Here is a 22,977-nt window from a genome sequence, read left to right on the forward strand (position 1 = left end):
ACCTTATAAAGAAGTACTTCATGGGTTGATTTTCGACTAGAAGCTGATCGTACAAAGACGAGGAGGGGCTGGCAATTTAGGCTGGCACTTTAAACTACAGCTTGCCGAAACTGATTACTTCATTTTATTTGGTAGGTTTTCATGTCAACTTTGAAAGAATTGATGATCGACTCGCCTGCTCTGCTGAAAATGTAAATAAAAAGTGCGTGAAACTGCTTAAGTTGCTTTAGAAACTCATAATTTTTTGCTGTAATTTTAAACAATATAAATGCTGACATGCAATTTCGAAGACATTTTATTATCAGTGAAGCCTGTGTAAACAATCCGAGCTTAAAAATTACTATTAATTGTCATGTTAGAGATTATGATGCAATCTGACGAGGGGAGTATTGTTTTGTTTTGTTCTATTTTGTTTATTTTTTGTTGTTATTTTTGTTGTTGTTATTTCAATTCATTTTTAGACTCCACATTGTGGACTTATCTGTCTTCAAAACTCAATTGCACCTTTTGTGAATTGAATTTCATTTTGAATCTAAATTTCAGCTTCTTGTGTTAATACAAGTTCTTCAGAGATAATAGCCTACACGTCACTTCTCCGTGAATGTCTCCAGAATTTACCATTCATTTTCCACCAAATTTTCAAAGGACATGACCAACTTGTGAATGAGTATCTATTGTCAATTTCATTGCCAGGCCGAACATGATCCCATACAATATATCGTGTAACAACCACGGGAAGGGAAGAGAGGGAGCGGCGTCCAACCTCTACCTTCCCTTGTACGTCCAAGCGTTAGCAAGCTCGAGGTATAATATACTGTCCGTTGAAGAGATAATCGTTTCATTCAGGCAATATCTGTTCATTTATTTTTTTGAAATCTTAATAAAGAATATTATCAGTATAGGTACAGTATGAAGTGCAGTAGGTGTTGTTTCAGAAATGACTTTATTTATAAGTATACTCATATGTTTATGCGAGGTTCGTGCTCTTTGCGAGGAACCTTCTTTTTTCTTTGTGAAATTTAATACCCTGTTTTAGGAGTAAGACTTGAAAACCATGCCCGCCATAGAACTGTTTGGGGCAAATGTAGAAGTGCCATTCTACTCCAGACCCCCCCCCCCCCCACCTCTCCCCCACTGGACGCTTGACCCAATGAATACGTTCATTATTCTACTTGAACACTGAGTCATGTCTTTCTACGTTCTCCATAAAAGTAAAATAGATATGAAGTAAAATTCAGAAATTCAGTTTACCCCCGACCCTTAACATGATAAGAAACGGGGCAGATTAATTGTTAGTAACTGCTCGCTTTTTAAATCATTTTACCATAACCTCTTCTTCTCTTTTTGTACCTCTTGGCGATCTGTTTGAATAATCAAGAGCTACTAAAATAGAAATCTTAATTTAATTAATGATTTCAAAGATTTCAAGTTCATAGATTTGTTCTCAAAATGGCGAAATCCATCTTCTAGTTTCTTAGAACTTTCGAAAGCAATTTTTAACGGTCAATTTGCTCTTTGAAATCCCAAAAGGCAACAAGCACTTAAATCTCTTATACGCTTTCTAACGGGAGATATAAAAATTATATCAATTGTTTCTTAAGCATTAATTTTCTTTAACACAAATGAAAAAGGATTATCTAGGCCGTGACTCTTTACGCAAGACAAGAAAAATTCAAGCATCAGAAGATCTTTCTAACTTTTGTTCGTATCTTCAAAAAATATCAAATCTTTCCATACCAAAGTCTTGAAAGTCGAGCATAGAAAATGCTAAATACGTTAAATATCTCTATGAGTAAATAGATAACTGTTTTCACCTCAAATCAGCCTGCAGGAAAGGCGAGTATACTTTTATAAAGCTCTCAGAATACCACCAGCGAAAATAAGAGTGAAATTATTTACACTCTTCGTTTTTCTTTTATCACCTATAATGTATTTTCTCTTAAATTATTCATTTATTTTCATTTGCGCATTTGTCTAGGAATTTTATTTATCGAATATTCCTGAAGGGACATAGAAGTTATCTCTTGGGAACATCACTGCCAAACAAACTTGTTACGTGTGAGCATACCATCGTTTATAGCTTGAAATTTTCCGAAGAAAAGGAAGAGAAAACTGTTGTTTGAGGAGAAAACATTAGGCTTACGGAAAGATGAGACATGACTGACTTCAGCTGCGCTTCACGAATTAGCCTTTGAAATTTTGAAGCACAGAAACCTCAACTGATTAAAAGAAAAAGCTCTTTTGAGAGTTAGGAAAATGAGACTTAAAAAAGAAACACTATGAGCTCTGAACCTTTCTCGTGCATAACCTGTTAAATGCAATTATTACAAATTTGGTCGGCTTCTTATGTGTCTCTTACCAAGTCCATGGCGATATAATTAGTTTTTTTCCCATGTTTGTTTGTATCCTAAGGACATTTTTGTGGCGTAAATCTAGCCATCAACTAATATACCTCAAGAACCCCCCAAAACATCTAAGAAACCCGTCATGCACATTTACGGCTCATAGAACTTTAACGTAGAAAGCCCATTGTTTTAGATCCTCGACACAATATCGTTTTTGAGATTGTCTATTAAAATTGTCCACTCTTTCTCGGTTAATCGAAATTGTTCAATCTCTCTTCCTTACCCCTGCGGCCCTGTTATGATCGAATCAGAGTAACGTCTATCATAACGTACTCTATCTTGCACCCATATCTACAGAAATGGACTTTAATTTTTTACTTAGAAGGGACCGTTGCGTGCTGATGATTCTCAGCGGTTTGGTCGGCCTCGCCCAAAGTTTTTAATCAGTCTGGTATGTATAATAGCCTGAAGCAGGGCAATTCATTTGAATGCTAAAAGGAAATTGTCATGGAAAAGAAAACATTGCGGTTGAGCCGCAAATGAATGCACCTGGTTAAGTCTTAAGGGCACATTCTTCGTCAGCTTGACTATTGAATAGAAGATCCAGAAATTAGCGCGAAATTACTTTTTGGAAAGTGATGTCGTAATTGATATTATTAAAAAATTAGCCCAAGCGGTAAAATCGACGCGATTTTTATCACCATTAGATAAAGCTCACTGTTCACATAGGTCAATGGATTGAGCTTGTTTTCTAGACATACACTTAAGCTTCTTGACTTGCCTTTGTTCTGACGGCTCCAACCAGTCCATTTTGCCCATGGCATGAATTTTATCAGATTACCTTTAAACTGTGTTAAGAAAACAATTATGAAAGGAACCCAAACCATACTAAAACCAAAACAAACTCTCTGGCGTTTCTCTTCTGTCAAGAGAGTTTTATTTTCATGTGTTAATCGTAAATAAAGAATTTTTGAAATTCAATTATGTATTTTGTTTGGGTTTCGTTTTATATTCGGTTTTTATCAACGCTTCACCTGTTGTTGTTTAGTGTGTTCACCTAGATGTTATAAGCGCGTGAAAGAAAAGCCACTGGGAGTTAATAAGCTTAATGGTGCGTGCCCCAACACCATTACAACTCGTTAGCACTTATGGTAGTGAAATAGCGCTTACAGTAGTAAAAAAAAAAAAATAAAAATAGCTCCTAATTTAAAGTGTATCCTTAGGACTTTTCCCACTCCACTATATCTCTGGTAAACCACCTGCAAGTAGCGGTGTCCGCTGAATGAAGACACCCGTAACTTGTGAAATAAAATTCATGTTTTCTCATTCAGACAAGGATAGAATCTTCTATGTTGCTTTTGTACGGTTGCGAATGGGTCTTGGAATTTCACTCCAACTAGATCATGTTCATCATACGCTGATTGTCATGTTCAACAGCGTTAATCGAATTTTAGCGTTATTTAAAACGAAATCGAGAAGCTTCATACAAAAGGTCCATACTATTAACTATTTTTCAAAGACCTCCAAATCTGAATATTTACAAAGACCTTTGTACTTAAAGGGTGTTTTAAGCCAAACTGCGCCAAAGCAAATATCACGCAAGGTGCCGCTTATGTTATTATTATCTCTCCAATGTTTTTATCGCTGAAAGCTGTGTTTCTATTAGTCTAATAAAATTGTAGTAATGTTTGCCAACATTTTCTTAAAAAAAAAAAGGAAATTTATAAATGCATTCAAATTAAGCAAATATGCAACAATGGATTCCTAACTTTTCGTTAGCACCATGGTTCACTGAGCATCCAAGTTAGATGCATCATTAAAAATAAAGCGAAGTTTCTTGATCGGCCGTTCTCATGATCGGTTTTTCTCTATTTCTCAACACACAAAACAGAACAAAACTGCCGCCGTGCGCTATTGAACGTAATAATACCGAGGTAAGGCATAAAACAATTCAGAGTTAAATTAGCTCAGCGAGAGATCCTAAAACTCGACAATTATCTCAATGGTTTTGTTGGCACAAAGCTATTACCCTGTAATTAGATTGAGTACGAGTTTACGGGACACTCTTAAAGAGTCTTTAGCCCTACAAATTAATCGTTTATGGCAGAAAGAGCCGGTATTTGAAGCAATTCGGTCTCTTTTAAGTCCCTAAAAGCTCTCGCGAGGAACAGTCTTTATTATTGTACGCACGCAATGAAGAAAGAATAAAAACAATGTGCACAGTCATTCTAGTAATATTGGCAAGCTCGTAAAAACGTAGAAACGACGGAACACGTTTTTATTTAAGCTGTGGTTAACGTCATTAATGCCTTACTTTTTTGTCTTAGAGGGCTGTGTTTGGTAGTACAATGTACAATGGAGTTTTGGGAGAGCTATTTACAAAAAGAATTAGCAACGATACAATGACTTTTCGACAAAACAAACTTTTGAGTTTGTGCAAACGGTCGAGGCTCTTTGTTTTGTAAATACACTTCGAAGCCCTCCATTAAGGGCCATTGTTCATTAGACTAATTATCTGTGACCCGTAACTCCTGTTAATCAACTCTATTAACAAAATCGCTAAATGAACCAAACTAGTTTTGTCATCGAAAGGCTATTTTGGAGATAAGATACATTTGTTAAACACACAGGAAATTGCTTAAACATCGGCAAAGTGGTTTCCAAAACGCCCAAATTTCCCTTAAAATGTTATATGGGAGAAGTGAATGTTGCTCTTAATTAACTTCGTATATGTGTTGGAAACAAAGATTTCTGTCTTTTAAGAGCATAACACGCAGTCGCCAACTCCACCCAGGTATTATTCCATATTTGTCTGACGAAATTATCTTTAATTTTACCCTTGCCCAATTGAAACTATCAACGCGAATTAGCCCCGAATACCACTTTTGGCTAACAAAACGCCAACTCAATCGGTTCTTGCCACTTTGGAGCCATTAAAGGATATTTCAAATTATCTTTCTATCTGTATTCATGGCTAATTATATGCGAAAATTGCGTCTTGACGGCCATTTAGTAATTAGTCCATTAAGTCGACAGGCGGAACAAAGACAACATGTAGAGGGAATTAGCATTTGAACAAAACAGGCAGGCATGGCCTGTGGTCGTTTTTACATGAATACGATGGCAGCCCTTTCCCTCTGAAAGAGAGAGAGATATAATAAAAAACGTAGCTGATCCTTCTATAGAGAGAAAGCATTCATCTCGCAACAATGAAGAACGGCTGGTTTTGTTTTCTTTTTCTTTTTAGAGTCGAGTGCTAGGAAAAGATAAGGATAAGTTATGTGCCAATGGGTTTGAATAGAATTATGAAGTGTCTTAAGAGTCGATATAGCCTAGAGATAAAAATATATATAACAAAGCTAAGCAAAGATTAAAAAAAAAATTGGCTGCAGGTGTTTTGGGGAGGCATAGATTTCCAATGCTGAGTTCGTTTAAGGCTTTGTAGCTTTTCTCAAATTGTACCAAACGGAGACGACAAAAACTCAAATTATAAACCTGAGTGTCATTTTCCAAGACTAATTAACCGCAGTGGTGTATAGTTTGTTATATTGTGAGTCTATTATTCTTTCAGCTTTTTGACGCGCAGAGTTTACACAAATCCTTTCTTTTGATGGCGAACAAAGCAAAACAGTCAGTAAGGAACTTTTCAGCGCCTTGCGTTGTATAAGTCACCATGTTTTATTCAGTGTGAGGTGGTAAAAGTACTGATCCAGTTCAACACAAATCAATCTCGCTCTTAACGAGCAAAAGTGCTAAAGATCCTTTTTATTGTTTCTCAGTGTTAATATGAAGTTATCTCGATACGCTCGCCTTGATATTAACAACAATTTGCCTCAATTAAACCTCTTCTCGCCAAACAAGTATTCAACATGAAATTGTACTGAATGATATGGATCGCTGTGTCATCAATTTAATGCTGAGAAGATCCATCATATGCATTACGTGTAAACTCGAGAATTAATTATTAATACAAAATGAGGAAGCAACTCTTTCCCCTTTAAATTTATCCTATAGATCATATATAGAACTATATTCATACCACGAACTATTTCTTGTGCATTTGCACTGAAAACCACCAATTGGCGTTGCGTGAGTCTTGCCCTCTCTCTTTCTGTCTCCGTCTCTCTGTTTCTTCCTTTTAGATAACAAAGGTTAGGCTATTTTAATGAAACTTCTTTGAGTAATCTCTTTACCAGTCAATTATAGACATTCTTGATGTACACACTCGAGCGACTCTTAATCATTTGGTATAGCCGTGAAATATATATATTGCAATGGCGTCGCTGTATTTAACAGGAATTTTTAATTTGAAATTGATGGAACTAAGTAAATAGCTGTGATAAAAATACCTCCCAGCAGATGAGAAGAATACTAACCTCGTAGATCTAGCCGGTATTATATTGTAGTAATGATATCATTCTCGTATTTTTGATCGGGGGAATTTTGAGTCTGAACTCCAACCTTCAATTCACGCTGACATTTCGGTAGAGGGAAATAAAACCAGCTCGTCTACTTCCTCTGCGTATTTGCATATCTAATAGCGTTTACCCTCAAGTTCACTAGTAAACATTTCCTTAATTTACTTCCTGTTAAGATGAAAATAAATTCCATTTTCACCTAATTTAACAAGCCTTTGCTGTCTTATTCTTAAGAAGTGCAGTAAGCGACAAGATTTGTCCTCAATGTTCTAGGCTTGATGGTAATACTGAAAGTTATTCTCTACCTGCAGATATTGTGTGTTCTTTCGTTCCTTTTTTTTTTTCGACGGTATCCGAGGACAACTTCCTTTGTGCTGAAAAATCTAGAAATTATCAAGTCTTCACACGAGATGTATAAAAATAGTTTATAAAACTGCCGCAAGGTGGCGGTCAAGTGTTTGAATGACCTAACAGGTCCAAAGAGACTTTTAGCATCTTCCGCAAAGTTTGAGTATGAGGAATATCAAATATTTATAGCCGGAATTCGGAACTAGTAGAACCACCTCGAAACATTAGCTAGTTGGGTTCGCCCGAGAAATAGCGTTCGTCAAATGAAAAGTAATGGGGAGGTATTTTTTTTTTTGTTCGAAATCATTCACATGTAGACAAGACACATATCCAACACAAGAAACAATAACACGACACAATAGACAGTCAGTGTGTATTCAGATTATGTTGGTTTTGATAATGGTTGTACAATCAAGTCTCTCAAACCGAAATATTGTTGAAGTTTTCTTCGTTAATCCATCAGAGCGATAACTGTGTTACTGAAAATTCTTTCGGTTGCAATGTGTGACGAACCGAGCGTTAGAATTGATATAACCATCGTTCTTATTTGAGCGCACCTCGGTGACCGATATTTTACTTCTGTTTGCTTGTCGTAAATCATCGAGATCCAATCCAAATAGTAAGACAATGAAGTCATCATTGTGTGATGACGATATGTTTGTATAATAATCGAGCACAGAACAATGAAAATATCTCTTTGAAGCCACTGACAGAAACAAGAAAAGTAAACACAAGGGCCATTTTTAGAGCCGTTTTTCTCGCACATGCTTGTCATTCAGAGGGCGTCATAGCCGTGTCGAAACGGACCAATCTGGTGACAAGAGTGCGAGCTACATGATAAATAACAGCACAAAGCCCCTTATAACTTGATAACGGGTCTTTTTATTCACTTAACAGATGGTGTGGTATCACTAAAATGTCATTGATACTCTTTTAAGAAATGAGAGCTTTAAAACGATCTCGTGGCGTTTCACGTTATACGTCAACGGCCGGTGGCACGCGTAGCATGCGGTTCTTTGAGGAATTGGCCCGTGGGTTGAAACGAAGTTGAAAGCGACGCGACTCAATTAAGCCAAGGGCATTTCTACAGTTTTAGTTTGAAAATTTTCCTCACTATATTGGAAAATAAATGTCAATAATATCAACTATCGCATTTAACGTGTTCTAAGAACTGTTTTCTTGTCCTACCTTTGGGAAAACAGCATTAAACATCACCTGTTATGCGGGCTAATTACCTATTGATGTTAAAAAGTCTTAATGCCTCAATCACGTTCGGTCTAAGCATATGTTACATGAATAATCTCAAGAACTCGACTTCAGTGAAATAACTCCTTTTCAAGTTTACACTATGCCTGCTTAATGTATCGCACGAATAAATTATATTTACAGAATTAAAACCTCTTTAATGTTAACACGATTAAAATTTCATAGATTGGACCTTTCCTTGTAACATCAGAGGACTTGCAAGTACACACGTTGCTGATTTTTTGGCAATCCTTATCCTTGAGTTAGAGCAAGGCTCGGTACATTATCTACGCTTTATACATATGATTATTTATCTTTACAGTTAGGTAATTCGTAAATATGAGTTAATCACATTCTTTGGCATCGGTCTGCGGGGAAAGGAGACTTTAGTCCACTTGTAAGACACCATTGGCTCAAATTTGGTCCTAACTGTATCGTCTGTTTAGTGGTCGCTAAAGTGGCAAGGCTCGGACTCTCTGTGTCATGACTTCCAGATGTTGATACGTCTGTATTTGACCAAGTTCCTGAGCTGTTTGATGGGCTTGCCGTGCTCTCTGATTTACTAGTCTCTTCACCTGGGCTGTCTTCGTTCACTCTGGCGCTGTGCTTCTTAAACTTAGATCTTCTGTTCTGAAACCAAATTTTCACTTGGGTCTGCGTTAGGCCGAGGCAGGCAGCCAAATCAGCGCGTTCAGGTAGAGCTAAATATTGTGTCTTGTTAAATCGCTTGGTGAGCTCCCGAAGTTGAAAGCTGGAGTAGATGGTTCGCGGCTTTCGAATCTTTTTTCCTTTGCCGTTTAGCCTGGGTTCATCACATGTTCCTTTCAAATCTGCGATGGTAATGTGTTAAAGTATGTTAAAACTCTCTTAAGAATTACAAAAATAACGGCTTCAAATGATGGATAAATTGTATCATTTTGCCTTTATACTTATCAAGCAAAGGGCTAGGAAAAAATTTTACCAGTCAATTTTCGACTAATTTTGTTCCATTTGACAATACAGTTTAACACTTCGAGCTTATATTATAAGAATTTTGCGACTCCTTTAACTTCACTAATTTTTATTAACTTAGGCAACCACAAGCGGATTGTGCGCTAAATCACTTCCGAATATTCTTTGAGTAACTCATGCCTATCACTAGTAAACAACTTAAATATTTCATAGTCTACGTACCATCGTGAGGAGAATCGTGAGGGGATCCAAAGCCTTGCATAGAAGGCGATAAGTATGGATGATGCGACAGCGGATGATGGTTCAAAACCGGCGGCATTGGAAAGGAGCTTCTGGCATTGCAGGCTAAGGAGTACTCTTGGTTCGCTGGAGGGTGATGGTAGTAGCGCATCGCAGTGTACGGGTTATAATTCGGCGGCACTGGATTATAGCTGGAGTAGCTATGCGGCCCCGGTGTTGACGGCAACTCCATGAAGGCGGATTTGCAAGGCGCAGGAGGTTCAAAGTAGTCGGCTTGGAAGTTGAGGTTCATGTGGTAGCGATAACTGCAGAACGACTCAATTATAACAACTCGTGCTCGCAGATGTGACAAATTGATAACTCGCCGTGTTCGCAACCTCGATATGAGACCAAATGGCCACCTGACTGGCTGTTAAACAACAAACTTTGGGGGCACGCGTGCTGGTCTGGTTAATATGTATATATTGCGGAGAGGATTCTTGCAAGAATGGTTTATGCAAATCTAATTGGCTGTTATGATAATATGGTTCTAATTACATTGTATTTTATCTTCTAATAGCCTTCACGCACAACAAAAGCAGCTGCTGTTGTCAGTATGTCTTCATCATCACTGTCTAATTTCCCATTGTTGCCAAGGCTCAGTAAACACGGCGTAAGAGCTAAAATTGATCAGCATTTTTTTTTGCGATTAAAAACAGGAATTTTCTTCAGAATTTTTACGCATGAGGAGAAAAATCCCTCATTTGTCCAAAAGAGAAGCAAAGCACCTGATGTATTTGAGCCTAAACGAGAAATCCATCCTTTTTTGGCTAGGGATCATTAGCACATGTTGTTTAATTGGAGCTAAGTGTCCTTTTCATTAAACGCCCATAGAAAAATTCGTACGTGGACTTTTCCGTGGGCCTTGCAGTTTTTTAAGAGCGGATGACGAAATTAGACCAGCTCGCCGAAATAACTTTTCTTTCCTATAAATGATGGGCGAAAGTAGTAATCGCTGACGTTAAAACATTAAAGATTTATAACAATTTGCCATATAAAGAGGCTAAAAACGGCTAAATTACTAAATATTCTAAGGCACCAAACAATGTGATTCACAAACCGTTGTCTTCCACCGAATAATTGCTTTAAACTCTGATAGAAAAAAGTGTGCAAAACAACGCCAAGTAATTTAGCGGTACCCTTTCACTCAAACCACAATGTATCATTACGACGAAATGTGTTTTGTCTCGAGTGCTTTGACACTATAACCGTTCTGACTCATTTTCACGCACCTTGGAAGATGGCTCGCGGCCGGTTTCAATCTCATGGCAAAATAACATAAAAAACCCGATGTTTAGTTAACAACAACACAATGGGAAAAAGAAATTGTGGGAATAAGTCCCCGCCCGACGGGGTTTTACTCTGGCTGGTTAATTCGATCTTGCAGTGAAATAATTAAAACGCGAAGTTTGGCAACCCCTTGGAAAAGAATAGACTGACAAAAAAAAAAAAGAAAAGAAAAAAAAGGAAAAAAAGCAAGTTGATAGTCAAGGCCAAGCATACATAAAACCATCTTGACCATCTTGAAGTCTAAATCTCAAATGACTAGTGTTAGCAATTCGAAGTTTTTCAATCCCTACGGCAAAAACAATAATTTACAAGTATTAATCTGTTTCTTCCCTTTCTTCGGGGTTTTCTTTTAATGGAAAACATTTTCGTTTGGAATATTTCGAACATATGCGTGCGCTCAAACAAAGTTGTAATGAACAATCATAACCGAATCTATTATTTTCGAAGTAGTAACGAAGCACTTTTTTTAGTTTAAAAATGGCTGGTGGTAAAGTTACCTTTCGTTTCCTTTACGTTAAAGGTTAAAATGAAATATTATGCATTAGACTTTTAAAATGTGTTTTCCAATTCGAGAATGGTCCACAAATAAAGTCGTGGCGCCCTTTTTTTTTCAAAGTTTTTCATTTTATAGCAAAAGCGGCTGGGTACACCAGGAAGTAATAAGCTTTGCTCATTCCACTTGCACAACAATGTCAACTGCACAGTGTTTACATGGCTGTCAAAGAGCAACCGAAATATTAATCTTGCGCAAAAGTTTTTAATCATCCAGGTTAACCAAATCGTAACAAACAAACCATCTGTTGAAATCAGAGACAAATTTCCCTCCTATCGCCTGAGAAAAGAGCAATGTCGCTATTGTAGAGAAAAGGCAACCCTCAAAACTGAAACTGAAAATTTTGTAAGAGCATTTTAAGAGTATGTTAAGGTGTAAAAGAATAGATCTTTTGAGAAAAGGGAAAAACTGAAGAAAGAACTACCTTTACCATGTTAATTTAGAATTTCAAGTATCTCTAGACCAATTATGCAAACTTTGGATTCAAACTTTTCTAATCATGTTTTTTTTCGAAGTAGTTCAAGTAATTTCAAGGACAAACGAAAATTTCACTTTAAGCAGAATTCGAAGAAATATGACGAAATAGCAAAATAAGTTTGAAAGCCGTTTGCTTGCATGATGCGTACACAAAGATGCTAACCCGTCTTCAGTACCCTACCCGTGAATGACATTGAATGCGAAAAACTAACTACAGTGCACAGCTTGAAATTTCATCGGCCCAAAACTAAACAACTGCAGGAGGTCGGTGTAAACGAACTCGCCTTTCATTGAAATTTCACGAGAGCTTCTAAATGTAACTACGCGCAGCTTTTACCTCTTAGGAAAAGCAATAAAGTTGTTTCTTCATGGTCAGTGGCTTAACATTTAAATACTCTCTCTTTTAATATTACAGTGACCTTTATATGAAATAAAATTTGCTCTGTTCGTTTCCGAAAATAAGTTTTCAAAAGGAAAAAGCAACCTCCTCTTCTCTTTGATTGTTGATGGAGGGGCTCGTGATACCTATAGAACAGCAATAGAATTAAAACCAACAGAATTTCCTTAACATCTGTACATTTTAGCCTTCTCACGGTATTGTGCGTTTCGGAGCTGTGGGAAATCTGACAGTAAAGGCGATTTTTCGGTGTACTTCATTCATAAACGAACAAATAACAAAGGCAGCGGTGTCAAGATGTACATAATCGAACACAAAAGAAGCTCATTTGGGCAGGAAAATGCCGTGTAGGTGAAAAAATCGTGCAAATCGATATGAGGGAGCAAGTAGCGAACTGATAAGCCAACGATTTCAGCATTGAAACATTTTCTTTGTTCAATTTTTGTGCTCCATGGTTTTATGGAACCTAAGTATGGGATGAATTTTTTTGCTGAAGATTTGTTTTGCTTCTTGCGAGCAGGTCATTAAAAGAAAGTATTGTTGGTTTTTATCCAAACAGCTGGGAACCCGCTTTTTGATCTGTGATACCGAATAGCTTAAACTGACCGGGAATAAAATTGAAAACAGGGCATAACATTTCCAAAAACCTTGGCCAAAAAAACAAATCTTTGCAAAAACTCAACAATCTCCTGCAAAAAAATCTGTCATTTTTAGTCAATCATACAAACAATTCTTACATTTTGAAATTTTTATTACAAGTTTTCGTTTTTTGGAGCAGAAGTTGACTGCAAAAAAAATCTCAAGCTTACATTGAATAAACTGACAATATAAGATAAACAAACCTTGTGACCTTGTTTGAGTTTCAGTGTGGATACAGATTTTAACCCATTCGGAGCCACAGTTAGCTAGTAGCATTTCCAAACGGACGAAATCCACTGTTTCACGCCATTTATCCATCTTAACATGATCCTGTTGAACAGTTCTCAAATTTCATCTTCAGGGTTCGTGTTAGGATACAAAGCTTGATCGTTTGATGAACCTAACGCAACTCAACCTTGCAGATCGATGATACTGTGATGCACTTTCAGTTTAGATATCAATGCGAATTATCGACTTTAAATGCTCAAACTTAGGAGGCATTTTTTAACGATAGAAAATTCTTTATTTTATGTTTTAAAGGCGAAAATTTGAGGCGTTTTTAGCTCTGAAAAGTTGCTCAAAATTGCCTTAAATCTGGCTATTTAGAGCTTTGGAGATAGCTTACGGTCGCATTACTTAAATTATCCTGTAGTTCACGCTACCCTAACTATTCAACTACTTTCAGATGGTGTTTTACCCATGAAACATCTATTACTCATTTTGTTTTCAAAAACGAAGGCGTTGAAAAGACTCCTAGCTGCTTCTTTACATAATCAAGTGCTTCGTTCTTTAAGGATTTGCTGGCTTTGATGGTTAATTAATATGATGACACTTGCATTTGAATAGAAGTTTCAAACTTGTTAATTTTTTGATCATTTATTTTCTTACTTGCGGTGATAAGCAATTCAGCTTTGAATTCAACTCTCTCGAGGTCTCAAACCTGCCAACATATGGTTTCAAATCAGATTTGTAAAAGTCACGAATAACCTGTGAAATTGCTTCAACGATAGCAATAATTTTCAGCCAGAATTTTGGATGGGTCGACTTAAGGCTGTCCCTCTCAAAAAACGAAAATGAGTATCGGCTTAATCTAAATGAAAATATCTTTTCTTTTTTCTTTCCTCTTTCGAATTTCATTCTGAACATCTAATAACTTACTTTTCGTTTTTTTTTTTTTTACATCTTGAAGGTTATAAGTTCATTCTATACAGTCTGTTTTGGGCGATAACAAGTAATTAAATGCAAATTCAGCTATGATACCGCTTGATGAAAAAGCAAATGTCAATTTAACTTTGATGCTCCCGATTACTCACAATTTCCTTTCTACATACAATCTTTCTTTGGAAAAGAGAGATCTCAGTATGTGACGATTCCACCAAATTCCTTGATAAAATCTCCATGCCATATAATAGGGTTTAAAACTTTAAATTATTTCCTAAATTCGTCCCTACCTTCTGACAAATCGGCATCAATGTAAGAAAAAATGAAATTCAATAATCCGGTTTGACTTCGATCGAAATGAACAATCTGCTCCGAGAGATGAACTTTATTGTCCGTGGGATTTGATTTCATTGAGTCTCGGATACCTTCAATTTGGATTTTTTCCTGATGAGTATGTTGTGGTCTGAACTTTAGGTGTAATTTCATACAGGGCTAGATATACGCACGATTTGTAAGCGATACTGATCGGTTTGATGCTTTTTGTGCGTAATTAGTCATTGGTGCAAAAACTTTAACGCACTTTGAAGATCGTGAGGTAAGATGGTGTGTCTTAGCGCAGAACAGAAAATTAACTTTGGTTTTAAAATGACATTGTGATTAAGGCGTCACTCAATTGTCTTCTTGATCAGAAGTTACCGATCCCAACTGTTGTATTATGTTCCCAGTTTTAGGCAAGATACGAATGATACGGTTCGTAAAACTCCTGTTTTCGTGGAATATGAATGCACTTTTAGTTGCATTTTGAATGAACATCAGTATTTTCGGACAGATTGTAATTAAAATCGTGGCACCTTCCTTACATATTGCATTTGACAGATCTTCAAAAACACGTAGTATCTGGCGTTTTCACAGATCAGTCCCTCTACTAAAAGAAAAACGCAAGAAAGAAGGCTGAAATACAAAAATTTCCGCAAATTGGGACTAAAATTCCTTTGAAACGGTCTGAATGAACTAAAAGGTATACAATTGCTATGATATTTTGTTTCAGCTTAAAAAATGCAGCGCGTATGATATTCAAACAGCCAGCCAGTTGAACAAAAGTTTTCGAATAAGTCGGCGCTCAAAATTGGCCGAAAAATTCTAAGCAGAGTCTGTATAATCTTTTTATTTATTTTTTTATTTGCTTTGATGGCGGAGAGAGGCTTTTTCATTTACTTTTTTTCGACTGTTGACACGTTTTTTTTGTTCCAAGAAAAAGGCCATGATTCTTGTGATGAAACCCAGTATTATAATGCCTTCGACGCTCTTCCTTCAATAATAATTCGAAAAAATCAAATTCTCCTCAGTGATAAGGAAAAGTAGCTTTAAAAATGTTTTGAAATTGAGCAGACATCTTATGAATGGAAAATTTTACGTAAAGTACAGGTGAATTGAAATTTTTAGAGCAAAAATATTGCGTTAGTTTACATGAGCGCCGCGGCTTATACAAGATCACATGGACTAACAGTGATAGCCAGAGGCATGGGAAAGCCCAAATTGCAGGAGAGCGCAAGCAAAAGGTGTTAAATAAGATTTTTGTTCTTTTTAACGCCTTTTTTTGAGTTATTTATTTCTATTCTCTGGTGTTCGGAAATATAGATTTTAAGCATCATGATTTTAATCACGCCATTAGGACAGCACTTTTCCAAGACGGCGCCAGATAGCTTTTCTGGAAAAAAAATTGATCTTGTCGTAAAATGACAAAATTATTGTAGCCGACGAGAAAATAATTTAACAACAATTGTTAATTGTTTGAAAGATGATAAAGAAGGTTTAAAAAAACGAACTCTCTGTAATGAATAATTTTCAATGAATTTCAGCTGAATGAGTTTGCAAAACAGAATTTTCCGTTATTTTTAAAAAGTTCTTGACCAAAATACTGAAAACCCGTAGAAACATTGACTCCAAATTTATGTGACTTTTTTTCTTCAATGTTCTTTTTTAAAATGATAATACTGAGTTAATTGCTTTTTATCTTTAGGAAGGTACTTGATTACATCACACGCTAGGCTACTGGCTGTTACTGCAAATAAAACTCTTTATTATCAAACGACAAGTACAGAAGGCGACTAATCAACTGCCTTTATTCACGAATAAATGAATGAATAAAACTGAACCAAAATATATTAGCAATATTATAAAATAGGTTTATCCTGCGATAGCGACCTTTTGCGAGTGTTTTGTTATTCCAGAATATTTTTTTATCGAGATCTGCTAGGCAAACAATTACGAACCCTTAATTTAAGCATTTTCCGACAAATACCGGATGTTTGTCGACAAGGTAATTGTCTGAAGTCTCATTTCTTGTTAGATAGCAAATTACAGAAAGTCTGCACTCGACTTCTGTCAATTTGAGTTACGACGGAGTTAATATGGCGCCATCATCACCAGCATACCACTTGTTTCTTCCATTTTAATGACTGGTTTAATACATTTACTAAAATTAGAGCACCTGTCGCCTTTGTTTGGCAATATTTGTTGTACAACAACTTTAATTTCTGCATTATCTAACCTCTTGGAGCGGAATACTTAAGCACTACGACACCCTTTCTATCGGTTTACCAGCGTAATAACCCACTTAAGATGTTGGAAAAAAAAACACTTAAAAAGTTTGTAAACTACTTGCCTCAGGCCTCTAAAATTACAACTTCTTGAGTGTCTTCTTAATATCCCAAGTGGGTTATTACTGACGCCAGTAAACAGAAATAAGTTGTGGTCTATTGCTTTATAGAACAAAATTCAACTTTTTTGTGGGTTTACCCGTGCAATAATCGATAAGCTTTCGACCATCAGGGCGCTAGTGGTAAAGCTCCTTGCGCGCCCGCGTTACATTAGATGATAAGCGATGCACTTTCAGTTGGAGGTAAACAGGGAAAGAAATACAAAGAGACGGGAGAAAATAATAACTGAACCCTTGATCTGCCAAACAAAAGAGAAGCTAGTTATCTTCAATCACGTGCGTCAAGGTTCAGTCAGAAAAAGGATAAAGAATTCAATTTCCAATTAATTTTTCAAGGAATTGTCATCGATTAATAATTTTTCTTCAACACAAACATATTTTATAAGAGGATTTAAAAAATTTAAAAAGGTAAAAGTAAGAGTAGTGCAATGTCGCTCTCTTTCGTGACAGAGAGAGAGCGACCAGACAGTGCTTTGATCTAAACTCTGTTTACAAAACTCATAATAAAGTAACCTCTAAGTACTTTCTTAAGGATGACGACCTTGATTGTCTACCGAAGATGTTAAAACAACCACTAATTACTGTTCTAATGATGTTCATCGTTGTCACCACGTAAAAGAAAAAATTATTTTTAAGCAATTAGTTTTCTTTAACAATAATACAACAATGCAGTTTCTCCGCACCAGTGTTCATTTTTGTGTTTTTTTTTCGTATCATTTTTGTTTTTTTTTCGTATGTGTGAGTAAAGGAACAAAATTCTGCGCAACATGTGGTCACTTGTGTAAACTACAGTTTCAAATGAGATGCTCTTTTCCGTGCCCTTTTTTTGAACCCGTGACCTACAAATCGAATCGGAGTTTTCAGTAAATCTGACCAAACTATACCAAACGCCCCGAATAACTGCTTTTTATTATATATACAAAGTTGGTAAATATTGACACAACTAACAATTTTGATGCATGGTTTAGGTGATTTTTAAGATGTACTCTTGCTACGTAATAGGGAAGTATGCAACACCATAACGATCATGTTTAGGAAACAGTGCAGGAAAACATTCTGTTTTGATTTAGCCGCAGCTACAATCGCTTTTAGCGGGTTTCTAAAAATACCTCGGTGCCCTCTCAGTTCACAAAAAGCTGCTAACGATGTAGAACTATGCTCAAAATCTTAACCAACAAACATCGGACCAAAACGAAGGGAACAGTGCGATGCAAAACCATAATCAAAATTTTAACCGACAATCATTTGATTCCCAGGGAAAGGGAGGGTTTTCGATGTTTTTTTTGTTGAAAAAGGTGTTTTTAGTACCTATACAGTCTGCGGCTGGTTAAAACACGAAAATACTCTTATCCTTTCGACCGCTAAAAATCTTACACCAACTTGACTGACTAAGTTACCTACTTGTGCGTAGCAATAAACTATATCGTTAAAAATGGAAAATTGGTTGGTTGAATTTTACATTCAGTCTTCAGCTTAATCCATATAAAATTACAGGTAACATTCGCGGGTGATCTTAAATTGTCAAAGAGAGCAGAAACGTGCCAACAATTAAATGGCGGCGAGCAGTGAAAGGACTCAGCATGAGATTTAAGGATGTTTCATTTGAGGAAGAATCACCTGCCATACTTTCTATGTGCATGTGTCGTCAAATTATTTGCAATTGTTCCGTTTGTAATAAATAGGCTAAGACTGAAAGACGACACGCGTAATTCTAACTGTTAATTTTACATTTTTATGTTGAAAATGGATCTGGAAACTTAATGGGAGAAAATTTTTTGTAAACAATGACATGCAGGTTATCGTTTTTTATTGGGGAGAATTTCTTAAGACTGATGTCGCTCGATGTTTCTATAATACTGCATGCTATCAATTATCAAAGCATTGTGATTGCTTTTTTTTCGTAAAATATTTATTTGACCGACATTTCGTTTCAGTCTAGTCTTTTCCAGGCGTTCAGTGCGTGTTATACAAAGCGCAGTAATAGACAGTGCTATAGTAACAGAGGAGTGAAAAAACGAGGGAGGTTTGGGACGAGTCTTGTAATGACCACGATCTTTACCCGTTCTGACCCAGATCTTGCTCGCTTTTTTAATCCCTTGCTACTGTCGTGCCGTTTGTTACTTCGCTTCATTTTACTAACTAAACGCCCGGAACAGGTTATTTGTAGCGAAAACGGAAAGGTTGGTTTTCAGAAAATCTTGAACGAGCTCGCTTTGAAAAAATACCTCGCGTACATCAGGGAAGCTGATTGTAACTGAGGATTTGAGTAATTTGTGCTTAATTAAGTAACATGTATTGCAAGTGTCGGAGGCGAATCCGGCATGTGTATTCCTTATAATTAAAAAAAATTCCAGGCACAGTTTAGACGGTGACCTGAGTGGCTTGAAGTCAGAAAAAAAAACTGATGGATACTAAAAGAAAAATATAACGAGTTAATCTCGAATATTTATTGATTATTGTCATCCTTTTTCCGCAGAAAAATTCCTGCTTTAATTTTGCATAATTGGGTCAATTACATTTTTTAAAAAATAACATTGTACAAACATCTGCTACAAATATATCAATAGCAACAGTAGTCCAGGATGAACACGTGGATTGCATCAGTTACCACAGTGATATCCAAGTAATCCGTTAAAAAGTCTTCATCCGCGACAATAAATTGACATGACACATAAAATTGCAGACGAATTCTAAGTAAAATGGCCAGGTTTTTACGAATGGGATCTGTCCAAGTACCATCGGCCCTCCGGCTCAGAGATACATATTCTTTGTCATGTTAGCGTTTTGTCATTGGCTAAAATCCTACGTGAGAAACATGCGCTGTGGGGTAAGACAGCTGAGGATGGCAGAGAACCGGTGAGAATCCTGACTGACAGTAATTATATGGCATGTTATTACCAGGGTGACAGTGTTGGTTGCAATGATGAATTCCCGGATGATGGGGACCATACACGTTCCCGGATGATCTGACACTAAATTCCATCTCTGCCGCTATTTTTCTTTTCCATTTGGTCCGGCGATTTTGAAACCAGATTTTGATTTGTGTTTCGGTCAGCTTGAGAGATTTTGAAAGCTCTGTTCGACGAGAAATGGTCAAATATTTGCTTCTGCGAAATTCGCCTTCAAGTTCTTTAACTTGTGTTGTAGTGAAAGCCGTTCTTTTACGCTTCTTTGACGGATCTCGGCATCTTCGTCGCTCTCTTGAGCTGCTTTCTTGTTGTATAACTGGAAGAGAAGAATGATTTTTAATTTAGCTTTCGCTGGTACCTTTCGCTTGACTTGCCGTTTTGAAATATTGTCCCTAACTTTTTTACAAGAAGCTGCCTTCCGATATCTCTTTTCTTTTTCTTAGCTCGTTGATTGTACATATTGGAAAGTTCTTTTAATCCTTTCACTCCCAATTCTCCCCCCGTCTGCCATTCAATTCTTATGATGTTGGTTTGGAGAATTGATATTGGATCAACTAGCAATCCCCTAATAGATATTTAGGCTTATTCTCACCACTTTCCTTCTTGATATTGTATTGATATTGTAAGGAGAAATTCTGTCTTGGTCGCTCATGGTAGTTGAAGGGTTAAATTTGGTTTGTTAGGATGGATTAACACCAAAGAGGCAGAGAAAAAAAAATAAACTAATAAGGTAGATGTTAAAGAAGATTAACACGAGTTATTGATTTCCGTTTGTAAATTTTCAGCCAAACTGCTCGAAATGGCCAAACTGAACATAGAGAATCAATATACTGATAGGCTAAGGTAAGACAATGTCTTATAGCTTGGTAACTCCTTAAATGGGTATTTAATTTCGCTTAGCGATCAGAGAACATCTTCAGTATACAAGTCATGAGAATTAAGAAATACCAGCAGGATTGTTTGATTAACACAAATCTAGAATTCTCGGTACTAAAAAATTTATTGTAAATGTAAAGGAAAATTAATACTGAGATCCTGAGATCGAAAACGGTTGACATGATAATCAGACCATTACTTGATGCACCATGAAATTTATCACCTCCATAAATACTTGAGGGAAATTTTACAAAGTTGAGAAAACCTTATTTCATCACCACCCCTCAGGTCTGAGGAAATTGTTATTCATTTTACACATCTGATGTGAAAGAGCTCTTACACTTTCTTTACACCAGAAGTGCCCACACCGTGAGAAAAACTGTAATACTTCACTTCCTAAAAACATAAACTTGAACAAATCACCGCTGAAAACAGAACACGTTTTAAAGAAACTGAACAAAGCTTGCTTTTAAAGACTTCTGCGAAAAGATTTGCACAGGTCTGCCAAATATTTATCTGAAATATACATTTTTTTAATTTACTAGTAAGAGACGTTTTCTTGATTTCAGTCATTTAAATTGCCTGTAGCCTTAAATGCTATTCTGCCCAAATAAAACTAGCCTACTGCATGAAAAGAAGCGGCATGCTTTGTTGGTCGAAAATCCATTGAAAACCGAGGACCGCAATAGAACTATAACCTTCCTTGGTTTTTCTTCCCTTTTTATGAGCTTAACCGTACATTCCTTCAAAAAACCCCGCAGAATGAGAACCTCCCCGAAGTTCTGCGTTCCCAGATTACCATCAGTCCATTTCGTGCGACTTCTTAAAGATAATTGCCACGTTACACGATATTCTCCAAATAACTATTTTTTCTCCATGAAAGGATAGCAATCTTATGCTTGAAAAACACCAGGTCACATATAAATTGATAAGATCAGTTTCCAGTTATGAAAAAAACTAAAACTATTTGTCGTTTTAATTCCACTTCTCAGAAGTCTTCAGGGAAAGACAGATATTGATTTTAAAAAAATAATAAACTTCAAAAGAAGTCTATCCGTCAAACGAGGTAAATCTCGTTGCTTAAGCGTTCACAATTCGAAGATAATATGACAAGCAAGGCCTCCTCAACTCCGTCATTTGTTATCTTCCCTTTGAGGTTGGTTGACAGAAGTATTAAATTTTGTCGTTAATAAATCAGTTATGCTTATCTAATTCGTGGCACCTAATCGGTTCATTTAAGGTATTCTGATCTCTTACCGGTTGTTTTTCGTGATCTGTCGAACGGAGGGCATGCATGTGGCTGATAGTGCTGCCATGTATTCAGGCCGCCGTAAAGGAATGGAGGACATAACTGAAAGTCTCGCTGTACACTCTCGCTTACGTTAGCTGGAAGTTCAAGTTTTAAACTTGTCGGAGCATCTTCTCCCTTGCTACCAAGAATGTTATCTATAGAGAAACTGGAGGATCTGATGAAAGCTGTGGATTGAGCTTCCATGGTATTCAGCTTGGGAAAGCGTCCGAGGTGGTGGTATCCACTTTCTTCAGAGGTTTCTTAGATCCCAAGTCAACGAGACGGAGTCAAGACGGACGTGTTTTGATAGGCAGCCTACGGTAAACGGGTTAAATACTGATCGATATCACACTGTGGAGCCTGTTATTAGCTTTAAGAGGATTTCATTGGCTAATTGATTAATTAAACTTAACCACTGTGAGTGTTTTTATCAACGGTTTGTTAATTTGATCAAATTGTGGTGACATTTTGTTTAGAAAAGCTCAACCAATTCGAAAAATTCCTCGGATGAATTTTTTATGTCTTAACCGAGCATAAAATAATTTGAAAGAATCGGGAAATTCCTGCACGCCTGCCATGTTTAGCGCTGAACAATGAAATTCACGCCGATAGTTATTATACAACAATTAAGCAGTCGCATTATCACACTATTAGCACACGGAATTATTCGTTTATTCTTGATTGTGATAAATCCCGGTACATTTTACTTAAGTAAATCAAAACTTGATTAAACTAATCTAGTATTTGTATATAAATCCCGATGCATAAAACAAGCAACAGATGGTTAATTCAGCTTTTCTTTTTGCATTGTACTAAGTTGGCGTTTGCATCGGCTTGTTCAAAAGTTACCACGTTTAATAACCGCGCAGTAGGACATCGAGTGTTATTTCATTCCCGGTGGTGTGCCTGCTTGTTCTTTTCTCTCATAATAGACAGCAATAAAAAGAATTTGACAACAGTCTTTGTTGCGTGCGTTTAATTAACGTCTCCATCGATAGCTTGTGAAAGAACCCTTTTTGTTCTGTTTTTCTCGGATATGAAACCTTTGATTGAAACCACCTAAGGCTTGTGTCTACGAA

At 36.6% G+C, this 22,977-nt stretch overlaps 3 protein-coding genes across 3 annotated transcripts in view; all 3 read right to left on the reverse strand.

Moving 5' to 3' along the window:
* Window positions 1-13,255, reverse strand: part of LOC131774819 (transmembrane protease serine 9-like) — a 39,448-nt gene extending 26,193 nt beyond the window's left edge. The window contains exon 1 of the mRNA XM_066172960.1: window positions 13,146-13,255. Coding sequence (XP_066029057.1) covers window positions 13,146-13,218 — 73 coding nt within the window. The 5' untranslated portion in view covers window positions 13,219-13,255. The remainder of the gene's footprint in view (window positions 1-13,145) is intronic.
* LOC131774784 (homeobox protein Dlx4a-like) lies at window positions 7,971-9,977 on the reverse strand. Its single transcript, XM_059090864.2, has 2 exons — window positions 9,530-9,977; window positions 7,971-9,186 (listed from the first exon to the last, which is right to left on the reverse strand). The coding sequence occupies exons 1-2, from the start codon at window positions 9,837-9,839 to the stop codon at window positions 8,705-8,707; spliced, it is 792 nt and encodes a 263-aa protein (XP_058946847.1). The 5' UTR covers window positions 9,840-9,977; the 3' UTR covers window positions 7,971-8,704.
* A 5,490-nt stretch (window positions 13,256-18,745) lies between the features above and the next one.
* Window positions 18,746-22,347, reverse strand: LOC131774838 (homeobox protein MSX-3). Its single transcript, XM_059090918.2, has 2 exons — window positions 21,865-22,347; window positions 18,746-20,047 (listed from the first exon to the last, which is right to left on the reverse strand). The coding sequence occupies exons 1-2, from the start codon at window positions 22,100-22,102 to the stop codon at window positions 19,617-19,619; spliced, it is 669 nt and encodes a 222-aa protein (XP_058946901.1). The 5' UTR covers window positions 22,103-22,347; the 3' UTR covers window positions 18,746-19,616.
* Between the last annotated feature and the right edge of the window lie 630 nt (window positions 22,348-22,977).

The sequence above is a fragment of the Pocillopora verrucosa genome, chromosome 10 (assembly GCF_036669915.1).
Source record: "Pocillopora verrucosa isolate sample1 chromosome 10, ASM3666991v2, whole genome shotgun sequence".
NCBI lineage: Eukaryota > Metazoa > Cnidaria > Anthozoa > Scleractinia > Pocilloporidae > Pocillopora > Pocillopora verrucosa.